Raw genomic sequence first — 20,310 nt, forward strand, 5'->3', positions numbered from 1 at the left:
GAAATCTCCAGAAAAGGCAAAATGACAAAAAATAGCCTGGGCCTAGAGGTTGGGAGGGAGGATTGATTTTAAAGAATATGAAGGTACTTCTCAGAGTGATTGAAAATATTCTTTAACTGATTGGGTGAGGCTTACACAAATGTATGAATTTACTGACTTATTCACTAAAAGTAGATAAATTTTATGGCAACTAAATTATACTTCAGTATTCCAAAGCCAAGCACACAGTAGGTCCTTAATAAATGTTAAATTCCTGCAGTCTTTTTTTATAAAGTGGATTGTTGGAATGATAGATCAATGGAATGCTCAAGATCCCAATTAATGTATGGATTGCCAAAAATAAAATGGGAACTAAGCATAGCAATTGGTTCTAAGCTAGGGCTTACTGTGTAAGACTATGTTTCAGATGTATTACATTCTTCTGTGAATGGCATTAGGTGACTTTTGTATGGTGGAAAGAATCTATAAAAGGAACTGTAAGGCACTATAGGATGTATTTTTGAAAGGACTTCATTAAAAAGAGCTGGAGTGGGGATGTGACTTAGTGGTAGAGCACTTGCCTGGCACACATGAGGCCCTGGATTCGGTTCTCAGCACCTCATATAAATAAATCTATAAATAAAGGCCCATGGACAACTAAAAAAATTAAAAAAAAAAAAAAGCTGGATAGTCAAAGTTGGACCTGAGTTCTGCTTACAAAGGTTGTAAACCTTAGGAGCATCTCTAAAGATGTCAGACTGTATTTGTAAGCTCCATAGAATACTGGTAACAGCAGTATTGAAGTCCTATCAATCCATTTAGGAACCAAAATGTCAAGTGTCCTTGATAGAGGCTGCCCTGTTTATCTTCAGAAACCAGCACGCAATAGAGAAGGGGAGACTATCAGAACCCTCATTTTGTAGGTGACACACAGAATCTTGTTCTCCTGGACCTTTATCTTTGTGCCATTGAGCAGGGACTCACTTGTAATCTCTTGGGATCCAGAGTAAACAGTGCAGGCGATTTTGTTTTATCATCCTTTGACCCCCTGCCTTTTTCTGATCTCACTGTTCCTCTAGAAGGCTATTTTATATTTTATTCTCCCATTCAGTCTCTCCTTCCTTCTCCCCTCTCCATTCCTTCCACGGCCCCCACAGACACGCAAGCGTGCACATACAATGAAATATCTAACAATAATGCCTCTTATGAGAAGCTCTGCTAAAAGATGAAGACATAACATATCTAGAAACCTTGAAGTCTTGGAAGGAAAAAACAAACCTTGCACTTCTCACATTTAAAAAATCTATACTTTTTTTCTTTTAAAGAAAATTTAAGTATATGCAATACCTTGTTAGTGTTCTTTATGTTCTAAAGTCTCTTTGCTAGTTTTAAGGAACATAAAAATATATTATCTCTAACTTGGTTTGCTCATAAAATTGTCATGTTCAGTATATTAAATTTAGAAGGATAGTCTATTCAGGCAATAGACATTCACTAATTGAATTTACTTTGAAATGTTTTTAATTTTTTATATAAATGGAACCTCAGGCAGCTGAACTCTAAGAAACTCATATCTTTTACTTTTTTTTTTCTCTAGTTTTGGGGAAAGCAGCAGAACATTAAACCCAGAATGAATCAACAACGTTTTAGATTCCCAGTGAATTTGTTCAGCTTTCTGGACTAATGAAATTCACAGTATCAAAAAAAAAAAAAAAAAAAAGTCACACAGAACATTTTCCAGAAGATGAAAATAAATAAAATGATAAAAGAACCTTCCTCCACTCCAAATCATAAAACACACTTTTTTTTTTGCATTTAATTTCTGAACTAAGTATTGGTAGCTTAAGTTTATCCGCGCCAAAGATTTCTGCAATTTGAAGGTTCCTGCAGAATTTGATGTCATTTTGTTGCTTCTTTCCTTCATGTTAGTTTGCCTGTTGATTTCTCAAAGATCCTTTTTTTTTTTTTTCCATGTATTTTTGACGACAAACCAGAATTAAGTAAGCAAGAAGTGTGACCATTTTTTGGAGGGATGTGTGTCAGAACCTTGGATAGTGTTTCTCAAGCAGCAGACATTAGAAGGTGTTCTTTACTTGTAAGCTTTGAAATTATCCACTCACTTCCCTGGTCAAAGTTAATTGCTCGTACTTCCAAGATTTCAGAAGACATTTCTTTTTCTCCTTTAAGGCATGTTCCTCTCTTTCCTTCCAAAATCCAACGCAGTTCCTAACATGCAGTAAGGCTCAGTTTGTTTAAAAAGCCATTGAATGAATTCACTCTACAGATATGATTTATTTAAGTATCCTGCTTATTTAAATAAGCAAAGTGTGGCAGCACATCAGAGACTTTGCCCTTGTTCATTTCAGGTCCAGGAGAATGTCATCTGCTCAACTGACCAGAAACAAAGCTCTGAGACTCTTAATGACACCTTTCACGTGGTTTCTTGACAGCTTGTTCCTGGAGTCAAACCAAGATTCTCCAAAGGAGTTGACTTTGTCTGGACTTTGGCCCAGTTAGTTCTGCAAGAAAGGTGTTTTCTAATTCTGACTCAAGAAAGTAGATACGCTTCTTGACTTCTGTGTTCCTTTCCTTTCTGGGTACTTTATATGATCCTTTATTCTCACTGTTCTTAGAAAGGTTTTCATTTTGAAGAAAACTTTTCAAAGGATGCTATTGCTCTCTCCCATCCAATTTTGCAACGTTATCGTTAATACTTTTCTCTTTCTTTTTCCTGTGTTCAGCTGGAATGACCACAGTAGTTTTTACTTATTTTGTGAGTAATTCTGCATTTCTAGAGCTGATTTGAATTATAAATGGGAAAAGCTTGAGTTGTGTCATCTGAAGATATGAGTCTGAATCCTGGCTTCAATCAGGACTTTAATTGTACTTGTTTTGTATACTGCTTTCTCGTTCTACAAATATGGAGGTTAATGTATATCTTACACCTAATGGTTAAGTGATACATGGAAAAACTTCTAGTTACATTTTTAGCATGTGAAAGATATTTGATTAATAGTGAAATAAATTTGTTTGTCAACTACATGACTAACCTTATGCTCTGCGCTGAGCTATTATAGAGCTAAATAAGAAATGCTTGCTACCCTGGAAGAGCTTATAAGCAAGTGGGCAAGACAAGCTTAAACAAAGAATCACAACCCCATGTGTTTAGTGCATGATAAAGGTGTCTGAAAAATAAGAGGCCAGCACAGCAAATATGGTTTCATGGCTCATGTACCAGAAAACTTTAACACTGCCCAGGGGATTTGTTTGGCTGAAAGTATCTTTTCTTTTTTTCCAGCTTTACTAAGGTATATTTGACACATAAAGTTGTATATGTTTAAGGTGCACTCTGTGATGTTTGATGTGTGTGAAGAAAGGGGGACCCTGGTGCTCTGTTGGTGAGAATGTAAATTAGTACAGCCATTATGGGAAAAGATGTGAGTGTTCCCCAAGAAAGTAAAAATAGAGCTATTTTTCGATTCAGCAGTCCCACTTCTGGGTATGTAAAAGAAACAAAATGAGTGTCTTGAGATTCTACATTCCCATGTTCACTGCAGCACATTCATAACAGCCAAGACATGGAAACAACCTAAGTGTCCACTGGCAGTCGAGTAAATAAAATGTGGCATATATATGCAATGGAATATTATTTGGTCATAAAAAGGAAGGGCATCCTGCCATTCATGTCTTTTCTTAAAATTTTACAAGAATTCTAGCTGAAATGCTCTTATTTGAGAAATGAAAATTGTTCTTACTTGCACCATTGACCTTCTTCCACCTGATACTGTTAGTATTTTACAAAAAATGGACCATGGGCCAAAATTACCTGTTTTTTTTTTTTTTTTTGTTTTTTTTTTTTTTATGACCTATTATCTAAGAATGACATTGACATTTTAAAATGTTTAAAAAAATGAAAAGAATAATACTTTTCTGACAAGCAAATTTATATGAAATTCAGAATTTGGTTTCTACAAATAGAAGTTTATTGGAATACAGCCTCATTCATCCATTTATGTATTGCTTATGGCAGCTTTTGAACTACAGCAGCAATTGAGTAGTTCTGAAGAGACTGTTATGGTCCAGAAAGCTTAGAATATTTACTTATCTGGCTCTTTTCAGAAAAAGTTTGCTGGCCTGTGTTGTAAGTCGTTCAAATTCTTCAGAGCACTGCACGTTCTCAGTCGGTGACTAATGGGCACTACTGATATAATAGGCAGGTCAGTGTTTTCAGTGTTCTTTGGTGTCACTTTTTCTAGAAATAAAAAGTTCACTTTTTTTTTTTTTGCAGGGGTCTTACCAGGGGTTGAACTCAGGGATACTCAGCCACTGAGCCACATTCCCCAGCCCTATTTTGTATTTTATTTAGAGACAGGGTCTCACTGAGTTGCTTAGGGTCTCACTTTTGCTGAGGCTGGCTTTGAACTCGCAATCTTCCTGCCTCAGCCTCCCGAGCAGCTGGGATTGCAGGCGCATGCCACCGTGCCCAGCCATTCTGGTTTTTCTTTTTAACATTAGTATGTAGTATTGAATGATGTGTGCATCCTGACTGGGTGTCTCCTTTTTAAGGTGCAGATGTTCAGTAACAGGAGGGAGAGCCCTTAGGGTCTGAACTCTGGGGACATTAAGTGGCCTTTCTTCACCACAGTCCCTGCTACTTGTTGCCTGCAAGGTAATGTGAAGACAGGATAGGCAGTTGCATTCTGTCATGAACGAGCAGGTTCACATGCGTCTCTCCTGTAAGGCTGGACTTGCTATCCTAGCCCAGTGTAAAAAGGCATGTTCAACTCTGTAAATCATACAGTTCTTAGACAAAACCAACATTATGGAAATATATGCCAAGAACCGATCTAAACCATTTTGCTGAATGGTTAAAAAAATCAAAAATAGCAAAGCAGAATTGGGAAAGCTGAACATCAGCTGAGCATGGAAAGAGTTTGGCATGGTCTTCGTTTCAGTGTTCAGGGTCAGCCTTTGCTCATCTCACAGTCTCCCTGCACAGCTGACTTCCAGACTCTAGGTTGTAGCCTTCACAAAGGACTTTGGGTTAGTGGCATCACTAGTGACTTTCACAAGGTGTAAGGATCAGCATATGATTTTGTAGTCTGGATGACTGCATTTCTGAACACGCAACATACATGGCGGGCTGGGGGTGTAGCTCAGTGGTAGAGTGCGTGCCCAGCTTGCACAAGGTCCTGGGTTCAGTCCCCAGGGCTGCACAAAGGAGGAACATATATGGCTGCTTTCCCCTGCAAAAGGCTGCAAAGGACCCACCCCAGTTCTTTCTCCCTTTGTTGTGAACCTTTGGGGGAAAGATGGTAAAAAAAAACAAATTACTTTTCATCTCCAGAGAAAAAAGTGAATCACCCTCAATATGTATCATCAGGAAGTTAGTCAGTTACCCACCAATCACCAGGTCTGGGAAGTAGTACCATCAATTCAGAAGCCAACTGAGAATTATTGGAACTTTAATAAGGTCTATGCCATTTGATTTTGACCCTTTAATGTCACATCTGGAAATTTCACTTATAAAATTAAAATTTACCATGAAAGCAAGGCTTACTTACATACAGTAAGGTTTATTACTGGATTTTTTATAGTGAAAAGCCAGAAATGACTCAATGTGAATTCTCAGAGGATTAGTGAAGTAAACTATAGCACATCCACATGATGATGTACTATCCAGCCATTAAAATCATGTTTATTCAGAGAACAATGCTAGGCCATTTGAGGTGTGATGAAGCAGGTGGCACACTGGCATGTCTTAATATGATACAGAAATGAAAACAATCCATAGAGAACGGGAATAGATTAATGCAGTTACTGTACGTAGGTCGATATATGTATAAATATATAACTCATTAGGAGTTGTTATATATTGGTCATCCGGCTCTAAGTAGGTTCTTTGTTATTTTCTAAATTTTCTGTGTGAGCCTTAATATGAAAGAAAAACAAAGTGAAGTTACCCAGTAGCTAGAAGGCAAGAGCAATGCTCACTCTAATCTAGACTCTGTGCAGACATCCTGTGTAAAATGCAGAAAAACCTGTCCTCATGGTGGTGTGTCTCCAAGGAGGAGAGGCAGGACATAATTATGGAACGGGGTGTGTTCTTAAAGGGGTCTGTCTGCCAGCACTGTGGGATCCCAGAGCAAGGATATTTAACCTGGGAGCCAGGTAGGGGAGGTTTCCCAGATGAAGCAACAGAGCTGGGCTAGAAGAGTTGAGTCGACACAGGAAGGACATGAATGAGGGTTAAGTACAGAAGAAATGGCAGGTGCGGAAGCACAAACTCAAGAGTACAGCAGATTCCAGAAACTCAGTACGTTCGGGATCATGAGGCAAGGGGGCGCCTGGAGACAGCCAGCTGCATAAACCCCAGTAAAAAAAAAAAAAAAAAAAAAATGTAGATTTTATCCTCAGGACAAGCAGAAACTGCCATAAAGGGATTTAAACAATTTTTTTTTTTTTTTTTTGGAAGATTGGTTTGACCACACTGGAGAACAGATTTAAGAAGAGGCAAGAATGGACACTGGGAAACCAGCTCGGGGGGCTGGGGTTGCAATATTCCAGGTAGAAATGATGGTGGGCTCTGCATGCAGAGGAAGAAGGGGGTCTTTCTTTTGTGTTCAGATGAATATTTGAATGACTGGCTTAGGGATTTTAAATATAGGAATAACTCGACACTAAAAAGGGTTTTGATTTTTAAAATCTTCTAATTACATAGCAAAATTTTTATATTTTACTTTTAAATTTTTTAAATTGCCTCACAAAGATTGTAGAAATCTTCAGGACAAATAAATCCTGGGTTATCCCAGGATGAGCATCCTCCCATGAAAATGTCATGTACTATTTTAAAATTGTGCAGAACCCAAAATGTTAACAATTTTCTAGTAAGGGGATGATGGCTATGGGAAAATGGACACATACAGTTCTTAAAAAACCCCAGAAGGAGGGGGAAAAAATAACATTTGGTTTGGTGACAGAGCTCCTTCTGTCACTGTGAGCTCCATGAGAAATGGGAGCTCCAGTAAAGACCAGGGCCTGTCAAGCCCTCCAGGAGCCCTTGTTGGATGAATGAATGAATGAATGAATGAATGAATAAATGAATGAATGCACACAGCTGGATTCAAGAAGAGGGATGGAGGTTGTTTCTTGACTTGCTTCTTTTTTTGATCATTTTTGTTTCCTGGCAACTGCCCACCCCTCCTATCCAGGTACAGATTTACGGTATCCCTGGTTACTAAAGGTGGGAAGTAAGTGAGAAAGTGGTCCCCAAAAGACTGCCCTCTAAGTAAGTCCTGGTCACTTAAAAATAGTTTTCTTCAAACATACTTCAAAATCAGGCGAATTGGGAACCTTGCCCACTTTTCTTGAAAAACTAGCAAGCCAGAAAACTTTTATTGAAATATTTGCCATAAATGCTATTTGGTGAAAACGTAGACTTTGTGGCCCAACATGACTTCATAAATATGCATTTACAATGGTTATTATAAGCATTTCCAAATGCCAAAATTGGAAAAGACCCATATTCCCAGATAGAGGAAAAAAGAAATTACATGTGAGGGGACTATTGTGTTTTAGGTACAGTGCTAACATTGAAGACTAGTGGTTATTGGCTAACCCTGAACTTGAACTCACATCTGTCTGACTTCATAGGTCATGTTCCTTGTGCCAGTTCTTTTTGCTTTTATATTAGAAAAATAAATAAAAATTCATAGAGGTTCATATGGGTGAGGCTAGTGGATAAATCTTCAGCTAACAAGGTGCAAAAGACCTTCAGAGACCATGTCTATGAACTTAGAAGAAAGTGAAGTAAAGGTTCTAAACTTGACCTCTTCCTCCTCCCTCTTACCTTAGTATATTATTACTAAAAAGAAATAAAGAAAGAGCAAAACAAGAAGTTACCTTCTCTAAGAGTTTAGCTGGGATTGATAAAGATATCTGATCTTTTTGACTTATTTTCAAAGTTGACTGATTTCCTGAATCCCATTCTTCTAGTATTGTTTCTTCTATTTAAAGAAGCTTTGTCTCTGAGTTTGCTTGCTCCTTTTAGATGTACCTGTCTTCCCCCGTCTGCTGGTCTCGATACTCTGTCTCTCTCTTGTTTTTCTCTCTCATTTGTCACAGTCAGTGATGATGTTCCCATCTGCCAGACATATGGAATTGATGGTGCTCAGCAAATCTTTGTTCCAATCTGGTCCCAGAGAATATTTTGGAATTGTCTTGTAAATTCTCTCTTTTCCTCTCCTGTGCCCTCATTACACTCTGTCTCTACTGTGGCAGCCGTGGAAATCTGCCTTGTGTTCTAATTAATGATGTCTGCTTTCCCTCTTCAACTGAACTGTGAGCCTCTGGAGGCCAGATCCAGGTCTTGTTGACCTTTGTCATGCCCCCTTCCCTGGCCTCCAACAAGGGGCGCTTACACAGAGCAGTAGCCATGACTGGTTATTGACTTGAGCAGGGGCTGGATATTGGCATGAGTCCTGTGCCACCTTGTCATTCCCAACAATCCTCCACAAGCAACTGGCGAGGTTCCAGAAGTAGATTGATGAAGAAGGTGAATTTTGCACCACCATTGATCTAAGAATCCCCCCGACCAAAAAAAAAAAAATCATTCAAGACTTTTCTTGTATGTAGTTCTGTTTCCCTTGAATGGTGTTTTAAAGATGGCTTAGATTCCCCACATTATTCTAACCACATTTCATATAAATAAGAACCATAGTTAACCCTTCGAAAAGACTTTTAAGAAGTTGGTCACCCGCATTTTTCTCAGATTATCCCGGCCTTGACTGTGGTCAGCTTCAAATACAATAGTTAAACCAATAGTCATAATACTATCTTCCATCTCAGTGAGAATTTGGTGTTCAGTCATTGTCTTCTGGCCAAAGCTGTAACAGCCTACAATCCCCGGTTGATGGGACCATGGTAAAGTGGTGTCTGGTTCTCCCTGCTGAAGGTCAGAAAGCATTCGAACCTTAGGTAGTGAATGAAAGTCACCCCTTTGAATTCAATTCAAAACCAATTCATTGAAATGCAGACTCTACCCTGTGCTGGTACTTCTGGCCTTATGCTTTCTGTAGTTGTGTTTCTTAAGAAAACAAGCATGGTAAGGAAGGTCCCGTGTTGACAGTTCCGATGAACATGGCGCCAGGTGGAAGCAAAGAACCGAGCTCTCTGAGAGTCACAGTAAGAAAAGGACTTCTCAGGCATCTGGGATGTTTGGTCCTGGTTATAAGAGCGCAGTTGCAGGAAGAGGATGTGGGTGAGGTCTCCACCGGGGAGAACCCCATTCGGTCTGTGGTTCATTGTTCCGCCATCTGTTTGGACCTTTTTCAGGTAAGCCGTAACTTTGAGCTGGTTGGACGGGTTAACTTGGATCAGCTGGAACAGATGAAGGAAAAAATGGAGAGCTCCAGCAGTGATGACGAGGACAAGGAGGAGGAAATGAGTGGCAAGGCCGAAGACGGAGGTCAGTCCCGCCCTGCGCTCTCAGTCCCAGATGGCGCCCGGCGCACCCATGGTGAGACAGAAGGGAGGCAGGAGGTGGCCGAGGGAGCAACAGAAGGAACCGTCCCTCTGAGTTAAGCAGCAGAACAGACTGGCTCCAACATCAGGGGCCGTGTCTCTGTAAACCAATACCAGCTTTAGAAACTCCAAGGAAAACAGACATGTTCTACCTAATTGTAGTGGGTTGGCAGGGGGGAGCATACCAGGAAAGGTAGTATCTCAGGATCTTCAGAACGAGGACAGGCAGACAGCAAGATGAGGGACACTGTCAGGCTATCAAGCAACAGAGTGAACTTGGAATACATCACTTCATTTTGCAAAACAACTTGGGCCCTCTCCATGCCTACCTCTGCAGGGCCCGTCTCTTAACCCCCTTGGAGCTGTTTCCACTTTGTAAAGAGGGAGAGACGGACCACATCTTTCATTCCACTGTGCATTTCCAGAATGCACCGGGGGAAGATTTTATTGAACTTTGAATCACTTTTCCCAACTTCCTGCCAGTCTACAATGATTCCAAAATAAAAAGGTTTCCAAAGTATATTTAGTCATAGAGACACATTTGTGATCTAGAGTGTTATTTCTCTATGTTGTTCAACATAAATCCCCAGACTATACATGTAAGAATATGGGTTGCAATGTGTTACTTTAGTTATTATAATCAAAAGCACGTGGATAACATAAATCCACAAAATGATTATTATAGATCTCATCCCAGGAGTGAAATAGTATTTGTTATCATTTCATTACTGAGATTACTGAGCATCATTACATGCCAGGTCCAATGTAGTGATTTTTTTTGTTTTGTTTTGTTTTGTTTTGTTTTGTGTTTTGGTACCAGAAATTGAACTCAGGGGCACTCGACCACTGAGCCACATCCCTGGCCCTATTTTGTATTTTATTTAGATAGAGACAGGGTCTCACTGAGTTGCTTAGCACCTCCCTTTTGCTGAGGCTGGCTTTGAACTCGCAATCCCTCTGCTTCAGCCTCCTGAACCACTGGGATTATAGGGATGTGCCCAGCAGTATAGGTAATTTGTATACAACCTTTTTACTTTTTTAACTTTAAAACTGTAGATGTTGGACTTTGATATTGTATTTTATTTATTAAATTATTTTTTAATTGCAAAATAAAAATCATATGCATTAATGGCATGCAGAATGAGGTTTTGAACTGTGTGTTATTGTGGAATGGCTGAGCTAATAACATATATTGCCTCACATATTTATTTTGGGGGGCAATAACACTTAAAATCTATTCTTAGCAAATTTCAATTATACAACATGTTATTAATTGCAGTCACCAGGTTGTACAGTAGATCTCTTGAACTTATTTTTTTCCTAACTGAAATTTTGTATTTTGGGACCAAGAGTTTCCTGGTTCCCCATCCTTTGCCCTGGTAACCACCATTCTTCCTCTGTGAGTTGGATCTTTTTAGATCCCACATAGGAGCGAGATGATTCAACATTTGTCTTTTTGTGCCTTATGAAATGTTTTCTGGGTTCATCCCATGATGCCTCAAATGACAAGATTTCCTTCTCAGTGCTGGTGTGTGTTTGTGTATCAGTCGTCTTTATCCATTCGTCCACTGATGGACATGTAGGTTGGTTCCGTATCTTGGCTTGTGTGAACGTGCTTCTGTGAACATGGGAATGTGGATGCTCTTGCATGTAACTCATTTCATTTGCTTTGGATACACAAACCCGGCAGTGGGACTGCTGGGTCATGTGGTTGTTCTGTTTGCAGTTTTTTGAGGCACGTGATGCTGTTTTCCAGAGTGGCGATATTCATCTACCTACCAGCAGTGTGCAAATGTTCCTTTTTCCACATCCTCTCTAGAGCTTGTTATCTTTCCTCTCTGTGATAACAAATGGCACCTGTCATTTTCACAGGTGTGAGGTGATGTCTCACTGTGTTTTCAGTTTGCTTTTCCTGGGTGATCAGTGATGTCGAGCATTTCCATAAAGGTTGTCTTTTCACTCTTGTTTCTTTGGTTGGGCAGAAGCTGTTGAGTTTGATACAATCCCATTTTTCTGTTTTTGCTTTTGCCTATGCTTTTGGGGTTGTATCCAAAAAATCCTTGCCCAGTTCGGTGCCTTAAACTGCTTTCTTCTAAAAGTTTTACAGTTTCGGGTCTTGTGTTTACATCTTACCCATTTTGATGTATTTTCTAATCTCACATGAGATAAGGTTCTAGTTTCATTCTTCTGCATGTGGATATCTGCTGGTTCCAATGCCATTTATGAAGGAACCGTTCTTTTCCCATTCTGTTTTCTTGCCAACTTTTCTTGAAAATCAGGCTGTAAATGTGTGTATTTATTTCTAGACTCTATTCTGTTCTGTTGGGCCACGTGTCTGTTTGTATGCCAGTTCCATGCCATTTTGATCATTTTAGTTTTGCAGTAGATTTTGAAGACAGGTAGTGTGATGCCTGTGTTGTACTCTGCTCAACACTCTTGTGGTTATCTGGGGGCTTTTGTGGCTCTGTAGGTAGTTATAAAGATTAAGGGCTGGGTTGTAGCTCAGTGGTATAGTATTTGCCTGGCATGCACAAGGGGTTGGATTTAAGTCTTAGCACTGGGGAAAAAAAAAAAAAAAAAATTAAATGAGATAACACCAAGAGCTTAGCTTATTATAAGCTCAGTACCTAGAACATAGTAATCACCTATAAAAGATAACACTACCACATAGGTTTTATTTTTGTTATTTTACAAATGGGACAATGAAGGTCTTAAAAATTTAAGAGCTTGTCCAAAGTAAAACACAAACACACACACAATTGAATTGGGTCTTTGAGCCAAAGGCAAGACTTTTTATAATACCTACCACTTGCCCAATCCCCTGGGCAGTAGAGTGTTCTTTATGGAAGGAACATGGCCCTGACATCTGTAGATTCATGGTCCTCAGGGCCTTGTCCAAGGTCTACTTTTTGCAGAGGGCCTGTTTTTCTTGCTCTGTCAGTCTGCAAGCCTGAGGAAGCCTAGTGGCCACCGTTTCCTTCTGGGCTGCTCCCGTTTCCCATTCCTTCCCAGATCCCACCCTTTCTCCAGGTAACCAGGGCAGAGGACATGGTTTTGCAAAGTGGGGGTTTAGTTTGGCCTTTGAACCGCCATCCAAGACAGACAAAAGGGCGAAGGTGTGCTGGCTTGTGAAAAAAGTCCCCAAGCCTCTGGTCACCCTGGAAAGTTAGGCGAACAAAGAAAACCTCCTCACCATCTAGGCCAGTTGCTCTGGGAGGTTACGACTTTCATTAGTAGAGGCCGCGTTCACCCCATCCTTTCAAGGACAGAGGTGGTGATCTGAGAAGCCTGGCCTTTTTCTCCTTTTTTTTAAACCTTTCCACCCATCTGTTCTTCACAGTGAACCCTTAACATCTGTGCACTGTTAGGACAGCACTCTGGGAGAGGGCGCTTCTGACAGAGGCTACAAAGGCTTCTTTTCACTTCAGGGTGCTCTGGGGCCCGGCCTCTCCTCTTCAGGAAATAAATGATTCCTCATTGGATGTTAGGACCCCTTCCGATGTCCACAGCTGCACACACATGCGCGTTATTTTAGAGGTGACAAGCATTCCAGAGGCAAAAACCCTTCTAGCCCTCCCTTTCCCTATGGCTCATAAATTAATAAATAAATAATAAGGCACAGGAAATTCGGAAAAGTGCCAGTTGAGATGCGTGTGGGATGCCAGGCTCATTCTCCCTGCTTGTCCCACCCGGCACCCCCTTTTCATTAGACTCTGTAGCATCAAGCCAGATTGACTTACCCGGGAAAGAATTTCAGTATCCTGTGTCTCACTGCAAAGTATGGTGTCCACATTCACACACCTGAACCACCTGGGAGGAAAGGTCCTGGGGCAGAGAAACAAGGATTCCTCCCCAGACCGGCAGGTTTTCCTGAGCGACAATTGCAAGCCTAAACCTTCCCTTGCCCCTCCCCCACCCACCCTGCAGGAACAGCCTCCTTTGTCCCATCACCTTTGAATAGACCTAGAATCAATTTCCCACCCTCACAGTCGATTCTGGCCAAGAAGAAGAAATGCGGGGCAATAGCCTTGGGGTGTCTTTGCCAGACCTTCTGGCTTGTGGGAGCTGAGGGCAGGAGTGTCCTAAGCACAGCTCCCAGGCTGAGGGAGAGCCATTCGCAGTGACAGGTAATGAGTGGCCTTCCCCTTTGAGGATGAAACTTAGCCCGTGCCTTTGGAAAGAACAGAAGAGTGGGTTTCATGTTTCCTAAGGGCAAAGGAGCAAGCGCACCAGGAACGTTTTTCTGGGTGGCGGTTTAGACTCTCATCAGATACCCTCAATGTCGGGAGTTCACTGCCTCTGGCTCTCCATTCCAACCTCCTTTCCAAACACTGAGAGCTGGAGAGAGGACTGGACGTGGGCAAGGGCCGGTCCCGCCCCGCCGAGGGTGCATGGAGGGAATTGGAGAGAGGAGAGACCAGGCAGGAGGAAATGAAAAGGAACCCAGCGAGCGGATCCTCCCGCCCCGCCTCCTCTCATTATGCAGTCGGGGAGGAGTCAGGAAGGCATTCTGTTGATTTCTTGCCCAAGATAATCCCTGCTAAGGAATTAATGCGCAGAGCAGATGGTGCTGTCTCATTTCCAATGAAAAGAATCAAGGAAGATAGTCTGTGCAATTATTTTTAATGGCTTGTGTGGTGATCTTCTTAATTTGTGAGAAAATGTTTCATCTTTTGTGAAAACTGGCCCTGTTCACACAGCTCTTTGTGCTGGAGATTAAGGCATCTCAGAGCTCCTATCCTGCTAAGGGCGTCCTGAGGATTTTGTGAGCTGGGTTACTTCAACCAGGAGACCTGTTCCTGCGTGTGGGCCCAGAGTGGTCAGATACAGAGAGATGATCAGCATTTCCCACACACTCACTGTGCAGTGGGGCTCTAAACCAGTTAGTCCTGCTGTTTATTAGTCCCCGTGAAGATGTGGCCCTGTATGGTATAAGGAAACACTTAGGCCGTATAAGCTGTCCTCTTGGAGTGTGCCAGGTTGTGTGGCCTGCAGACAGCCAGCTGGTTACATTTATCAGACCCAGAACGCCGGCCCGGCACAGTGTTTGGTGTTTACAACAGACCCATCCAGACCCTTCCAGAAACGTCTGGATAGCCCCACGTTCGTGAATGTCACTGAGGAGTCGATGTCAGGCAGCTGGCCAGGACCCTGCCATGGCTGGGGACACGCTTTCCCATTCTGGCCCCAGGTTGTCTGAATCACCTTCATACAAGGTTCTTTCCTGGTGCATCTCATTCAGGGCCTGCAGCCACCCTGTGAGGCGTTTGCTATGCTCTCCGTGGCAGGTGCCCACAAGTCGTGAGGCTTCAGCCTCGCGCGGAGCAAGGGAAAGCCCCGGGGTCTGTGGCCATGACCAAGCTGAGTGCTTCTGGTAGCCTCTGTTCCTTTTAGTAAGCAAAGATAAACTTGTGTCAGATGGAAATGTATAGGTGCCACACGGTGAGGCTCTGATACGGAGCATATTAGGAGGACGAGGTTAAATAGAAGAAAATGCTCAGGTGCCTTTGGAATGGGCAGGGAGGGCTGCCTGGCAGGAAAACCCCAGATTATTTGTGAAGGAAGGTGTTGGGGGGCAGGTGGGAAAAGATAGGGAGGCTCGGGGCCGGAGCCAGTGGCGGTTCTGGGGAGCTGTTCAAGAGGTGCCCTCCAGGGAGCCAACCTGAAGACAGGGGGCGGAGCCTGGGAAGGGCCTTCACGGAGTGGCCCTGCAGGCCGGGCGCAGCGCTCCCAGGGAGCGCTGGCTCACCGCGGCGCCGCGCCCGCAGCACACTGCTAACACCAGTGCTTTCTCTTTGCAGAGCTGATGAGATTTGGTGACTGTGGGACTCCTATTAACACCGAGAAGCGTTTTCCGTGTGAATTCTGTGGACGGGCATTTTCACAGGGCTCTGAGTGGGAGAGACACGTGCTAAGACACGGCATGTAAGTGGGGCCGTCCCACAACACGCTGTCCAAAGCCGGAGGGGCCGGCTTCTTTCTTTGCTCCCTCTTTCTCTCTCTCTCTCTCTCTTCCTTCTTCCCTTTCTTTCTTTCTTTCTCCCTCCCTCCCTCCTTTCTTTCTTTTTCTTTCTCTCTCTCTCTCTCTCTCTCTCTCTTTCCCCCCCCCTTCCTTCCTCCCTCCCTCCCTTCCTTCCTTCCTACCTTCCTTCCTTCTGGGTTCTTTCTTTCTTTCTCTCCTTCCCTCCTTTCTTTCTTTCTCTCTTTCTTCCTTACTTCCTACCTTCCTTCCTTCTGGGTTCTTTGTTTCTTTCTCTCCCTCCCTCCCTCCCTTCTTTCTCTCTTTCTTTCTTTCTTTCTTTCTTTCTTTTTCTTTCTTTCTTCCTCCCTCCCTCCCTCCCTCCCTCCCTCCCTCCCTTCCTCCCTTCCTCCCTTCCTTCCTTCCTTCCTTCCTTCCTTCCTTCCTTCCTTCCTTCCTTCCTTCCTTCCTTCCTTTTCCCCCAACACAATGTAGACCCTCCATGTCACCTTTCTGGGCCATGGGAGGAGAGGCAGTTGTGAGGAAGGAACCAGGTTTCTCCTTCTCTGTTGGTTTTTGAAATGGCCAGCCAGGCCCATGTCAGATGAAGGAGAGCCATCTTTATGCAGGACTCAGCCCCTGCCAGCCCACAGGCACAAGCGTGGTGTTTGCTCCAGCCTGCACCCTTTAGTTTTCATTGGGATGACATTCTGTGAGACTGTGTGAATCAGAGTATAGACATCTGGCTTTTGTTCCTGCCTCTGTGACTGGCCTTTCCCTGGAACCTGCCTTTGCCCTGCCTCAAGGTCAGAGACAGCTTCTGCCTTCCTCTGAGGGGGTTAAGAGCACACCTGTCAGATACTTCCAAGATCCTTGGTCTTAAAATTGTCCCCTCACCAAGGCACCTGTAGTCTGCTAGACAGAGAAGCTGAGATTTGCTCCTTTGCTGAGAAAAAAGCCCCGAATCATTGAGTGCAGGAGCTTCAGAGAATTCATCTAGCTTCCCAAGATGTTTGTGGGTTCCAATTTCGGGTTTTTACCTTTTGTTTATTTCTGCTATTTGTTTCTGGTTCCCTTTCAATAAATCTTGAATACATTTTTGACTTAATAAATATAGTCAATCTCAAAGTTTCCGGGTTCACCTGATACATGTGAGCATGAGGCAGTTCTTGCTGTTTGACCCCTTAAGACTCTGTAGAGGAGATGACATAAAGCTATTATGTTCATCTGGAAACAAAACGTGGTCTAGTCAAAACACAGTAGGATAGTGGATATTTTTGTAAGTTCAGAGTTTTAAGAGATGGGAGCAGCTGACCTGTGTATTGCAGAGAGCGAGATACATCCCTGGCAATGTGCTCAGATAGAGCACTATTCAAAGGAAACCCCAGAGACTTTGTAGGATGTGGAAATAGGGACACGAGTCTTTTATGTTTAGTTAGAATGAGCGTCTATACTCATCTGTCTCTTCCATGCATATTATTTTTTTTTTCTAGGGCATTGAATGACACCAAGCAAGTGAGCAGGGAAGACATCCGCCCGAAGGAGATGGTGACAGAGGACAGCATCAAGATGCCCTCCATAGAGGAGAAGGAAGATGACGAGCCAGTTGGAATAGACTTTTCCCTAAAGAGTGAAACAGTAGCCATCTGTGTAGTAGCTGCCGACAAATCTCTCCTAGAGAATGCAGAGGCCAAAAACGAATAAGAGTTTGGTGAAATTCTTAATCAAACCTTACTTGAACCGTGATGAAAAAGTGGGCGGGCCGGCGAGGGCTGAGAGGGAGGGACAGAAAAAGAGAAGACAGAACAAAGCTGCTTTTTAGGACTGAACAATCTATTTTCAAAGCACTGGTACCTGTGTGAGTGAGTATGTAAATTAAAGTTATTTAAATGGTTGGAATATGTGGCTCCTTTTCCATCACTCCATCTTTTCTTCCGGATCTTCACCATGGAAGTCTCGTTCCTGGCGGATGTGGAAGCACCTCTGTGGGCCTGGTCTCGGACAGCGTGTGCAGACAGAAGCTCCGGGGACAGTACAAGACTTCTCCTAGGGAACAACTTTTTGACGCACAACTTTCGGTGCGTTTTTCTAGTTTTAATACCTTAAGCTTTTTCAAGACCTAACTGCAGCCGCTTTGGGAAAAAAAAAAAAAAAAAAAAAAAAAAAAAAGGAATAAAATAAAACAACAAAAAACAAAAACAGAAAACAAACAAAAAAAACTGCTTTGCATAAAACAGTCACCTGTTTCCTAGTACCTCAAACTTAACCAAGGGAATTCTCTGCATTTGTCAGTACTACCTGTCGTCCTTGTGGTTAAATGTAGAGAGAACTGCTGGGCAAGATGGTGAATGGAGAAAAAAAAAAAAAAAAAAAAGAGTTTTAAAGAAAGGAACACAAATTGTGCTTAAAATCCCCACGTGGGTTTTATTTCTTAAAATACTGTGATTTTTTTAATTATTTTAGTAAAAAACAAAACAAAAAAAAGAAACAGACTTTAATTATTAGATAACTGTTTGTGAATTGTCATCCTTTATTCCAGGTAAGCTGTTTATTAGTGTTCGACTCTAATTTAGAATTTGGTAGATCCATGTGAGCTGATTTTAAAGTGCTTGAGCCGTTCTGTTCGCCATGTTTATTTCTTGTCAAGTTGAGTGTTACAAACACAGCACAAAATTCAGTTTTTCATATAAATTGTTTCTTTTTGTGTGCGTGTTGTTATCGTTGTTTTAATTTCGGGGGCAAGGGAGATCTAGTTTTTTGTGAATAGGAATGTTTTTATTTTAAACATGAAAATAACAAAGAAGTTAACTTTTTCTTTTTATCATTTTTTTTTTTTTTTTTTTTTAATTTAACTAAAGAACCAAACTTTCGGCACAGCTATGCAGCTCGTGGGCCAGAGAAGAGGTCCTCTTCACCCTTTCGTTGCTGTCAAATTAACACATGATCCGTCTCACACCAATAATTTCTGTTAGAATGGGCTGGCTTTTGTGTGTGATTTTTTTTTTCTTTTTACATCTGTTTTTATTTGCCTTTTATTTTGGGGGGGGTGGTTTTCATTTATTTGGGGGTGATGAGGGGATGTGCTGGAATCCCATCCCTTTAGCGAGAGTGGAGAAGAAATGACATATATCCTACAAGGAGCCTGGAGAACTTTTGTTTTGTTTTGTTTTAATCTAGCTGCCAGCTGCTGTTTCCCCATATTAGCTTTTTCTGGAGGGAGCAGCTTAGACTAAATCTAAGTCTACGTTTATAATATGTTCTGATTGTGAACAAAGGGTTTCGTTCCAAAAAGTAGAAAAGAATTTTTCTTGAAGCCTAGGTTGTAGAAGCCCATGTGTGTGTTAGCTTGGTTGTGCGTGGATGCGTGCATGTGTGTGTGTGCGTGTGTGTACACACGTGTGCGCGTGAGTCTTTTGGTTTTCATGTTTTCGTTTTGGGTTTTTTTTTTTTTTTTTTTTTTTTTAACTTGGAAGGGTTGCGGGAGGGGGGAGGGAAGACAGGGAAGGGGGATTGCTGAGATGACAGTGTCCCACACGGCTTCAAATAAAATCCATGGAGAGATGTTGCATTTGTGGAATAAGTGCTTACTTGAAAAGCATGTTCTCCTTTTATTTTCTTGCTGTTAAAAAATTTTATTTTTAGGACATTTAATTTAATTATTTTTAAGGGATGGGGGGGGCCACGACGTGGAAACCAGAAAATAGGGACAGTGTGGACTCTAGACAAAGATTCATTTTGTGTCTATATTTGTTTTTAATTGGCCTCATTTCAAATGTATTAAACAGTTCCATACCTGGATTGGGTGTTTGTAATGATTACCAAAAAACAAACAAACAAACAAAAAAAACAGAAAAAAAGGAAGAAAAAGGAAAAAAAAAAGAAAATAACTGTGACATGCTTTTATCACTACTTTATTTTTCAAATAACATGTAAATATTGTAATCCATTGGATTTTGTTTTGCTAACCTGTTAATAAAAATATGGGACCATTATCCTTTTAACAAGGCTAGAATGTCATTTTTTTTTTTCTTTTTCAAACATATACCTGATATTTTGTGGCCGCACATTTTTGGATGCATTATTATAATTCTGTTGACTGTAATGACATAGAATTTACAACATTTTTTTTGTTGTTGTTGTTTAATTTATACAGAGGACATTTTTTTTTTTCAGAGCTTGAGAGAAGAAAATAAATAGCAGAATGATAACCCTATTGACTACAATAATCAGTGTTTCCCAATACTTGGTAAAAGATAGGGAGATCCTGAGTGCTTGAAGCCAAGGGTTTAAAAAACAAAAAAAAGCAAAAACAAACAAACAAAAAAAAAAACCACAAGTAGGTTATTCAAGTTGTTTGCAACATACATTTTGTAATGAAATGTGAGAAATTAATAAAGAATTTTTTTCACATGTGTCTATGTCATCTGTTGTAAATCATTTGTGGATATGAATTCCTTCCTACAGACAGGAAGTGTAGAAATGATACAGCAGTTGGCTTTCAAAACTTGTGCACGGGAGGTATTTCAAGCTGCTGAATCTACACAAGTGTGAACAGCAAAGGTAAAATTAAGGCGAGGCGTGAGCTAGAATTTTAAAAAGCTAATGTTGCCACATCAGGTATTCCTCACAGACAGGGAGAATTTTATGGAGGGAATGTTTTCCATCAAAATTGCGAATCAGAGTGATGTATGAAGCTTCCAAGGAACAGCCAGTGCTGGGACGCCATCCGGGAACTCTTGAGTTCGTGAGCATAGTCAAGTAACTGCAGGTCAGAACCATTTGGAGGATCCAAGTCACAGTGCTATCACCCTTAACGAGAAAGCTTCAGTCACTCTCTGACCGCATCCTGC

General features: G+C 41.6%; 1 protein-coding gene across 18 annotated transcripts in view; it reads left to right on the forward strand.

Annotated features, from left to right (window-relative positions):
• The window catches only part of ZNF462 (zinc finger protein 462), a 135,828-nt gene extending 115,952 nt beyond the window's left edge, over positions 1–19,876 (forward strand). For 14 of the 18 annotated variants that reach the window (XM_079113337.1, XM_079113324.1, XM_079113326.1 and 11 more), the window contains 3 exons: positions 9,313–9,496; positions 15,303–15,426; positions 16,954–18,317. In XM_079113337.1, the coding sequence (XP_078969463.1) occupies positions 9,313–9,496; positions 15,303–15,426; positions 16,954–17,164 (519 nt within the window). In that variant the 3' untranslated portion in view covers positions 17,165–18,317. The other 4 variants (XM_079113328.1, XM_079113329.1, XM_079113332.1 and 1 more) reach the window with 2 other exon arrangements.
• The last annotated feature ends 434 nt before the right edge of the window (positions 19,877–20,310 follow it).

This window comes from Sciurus vulgaris, assembly GCF_902686455.1.
Source record: "Sciurus vulgaris genome assembly, chromosome: 15".
NCBI classification, from domain to species: domain Eukaryota; kingdom Metazoa; phylum Chordata; class Mammalia; order Rodentia; family Sciuridae; genus Sciurus; species Sciurus vulgaris.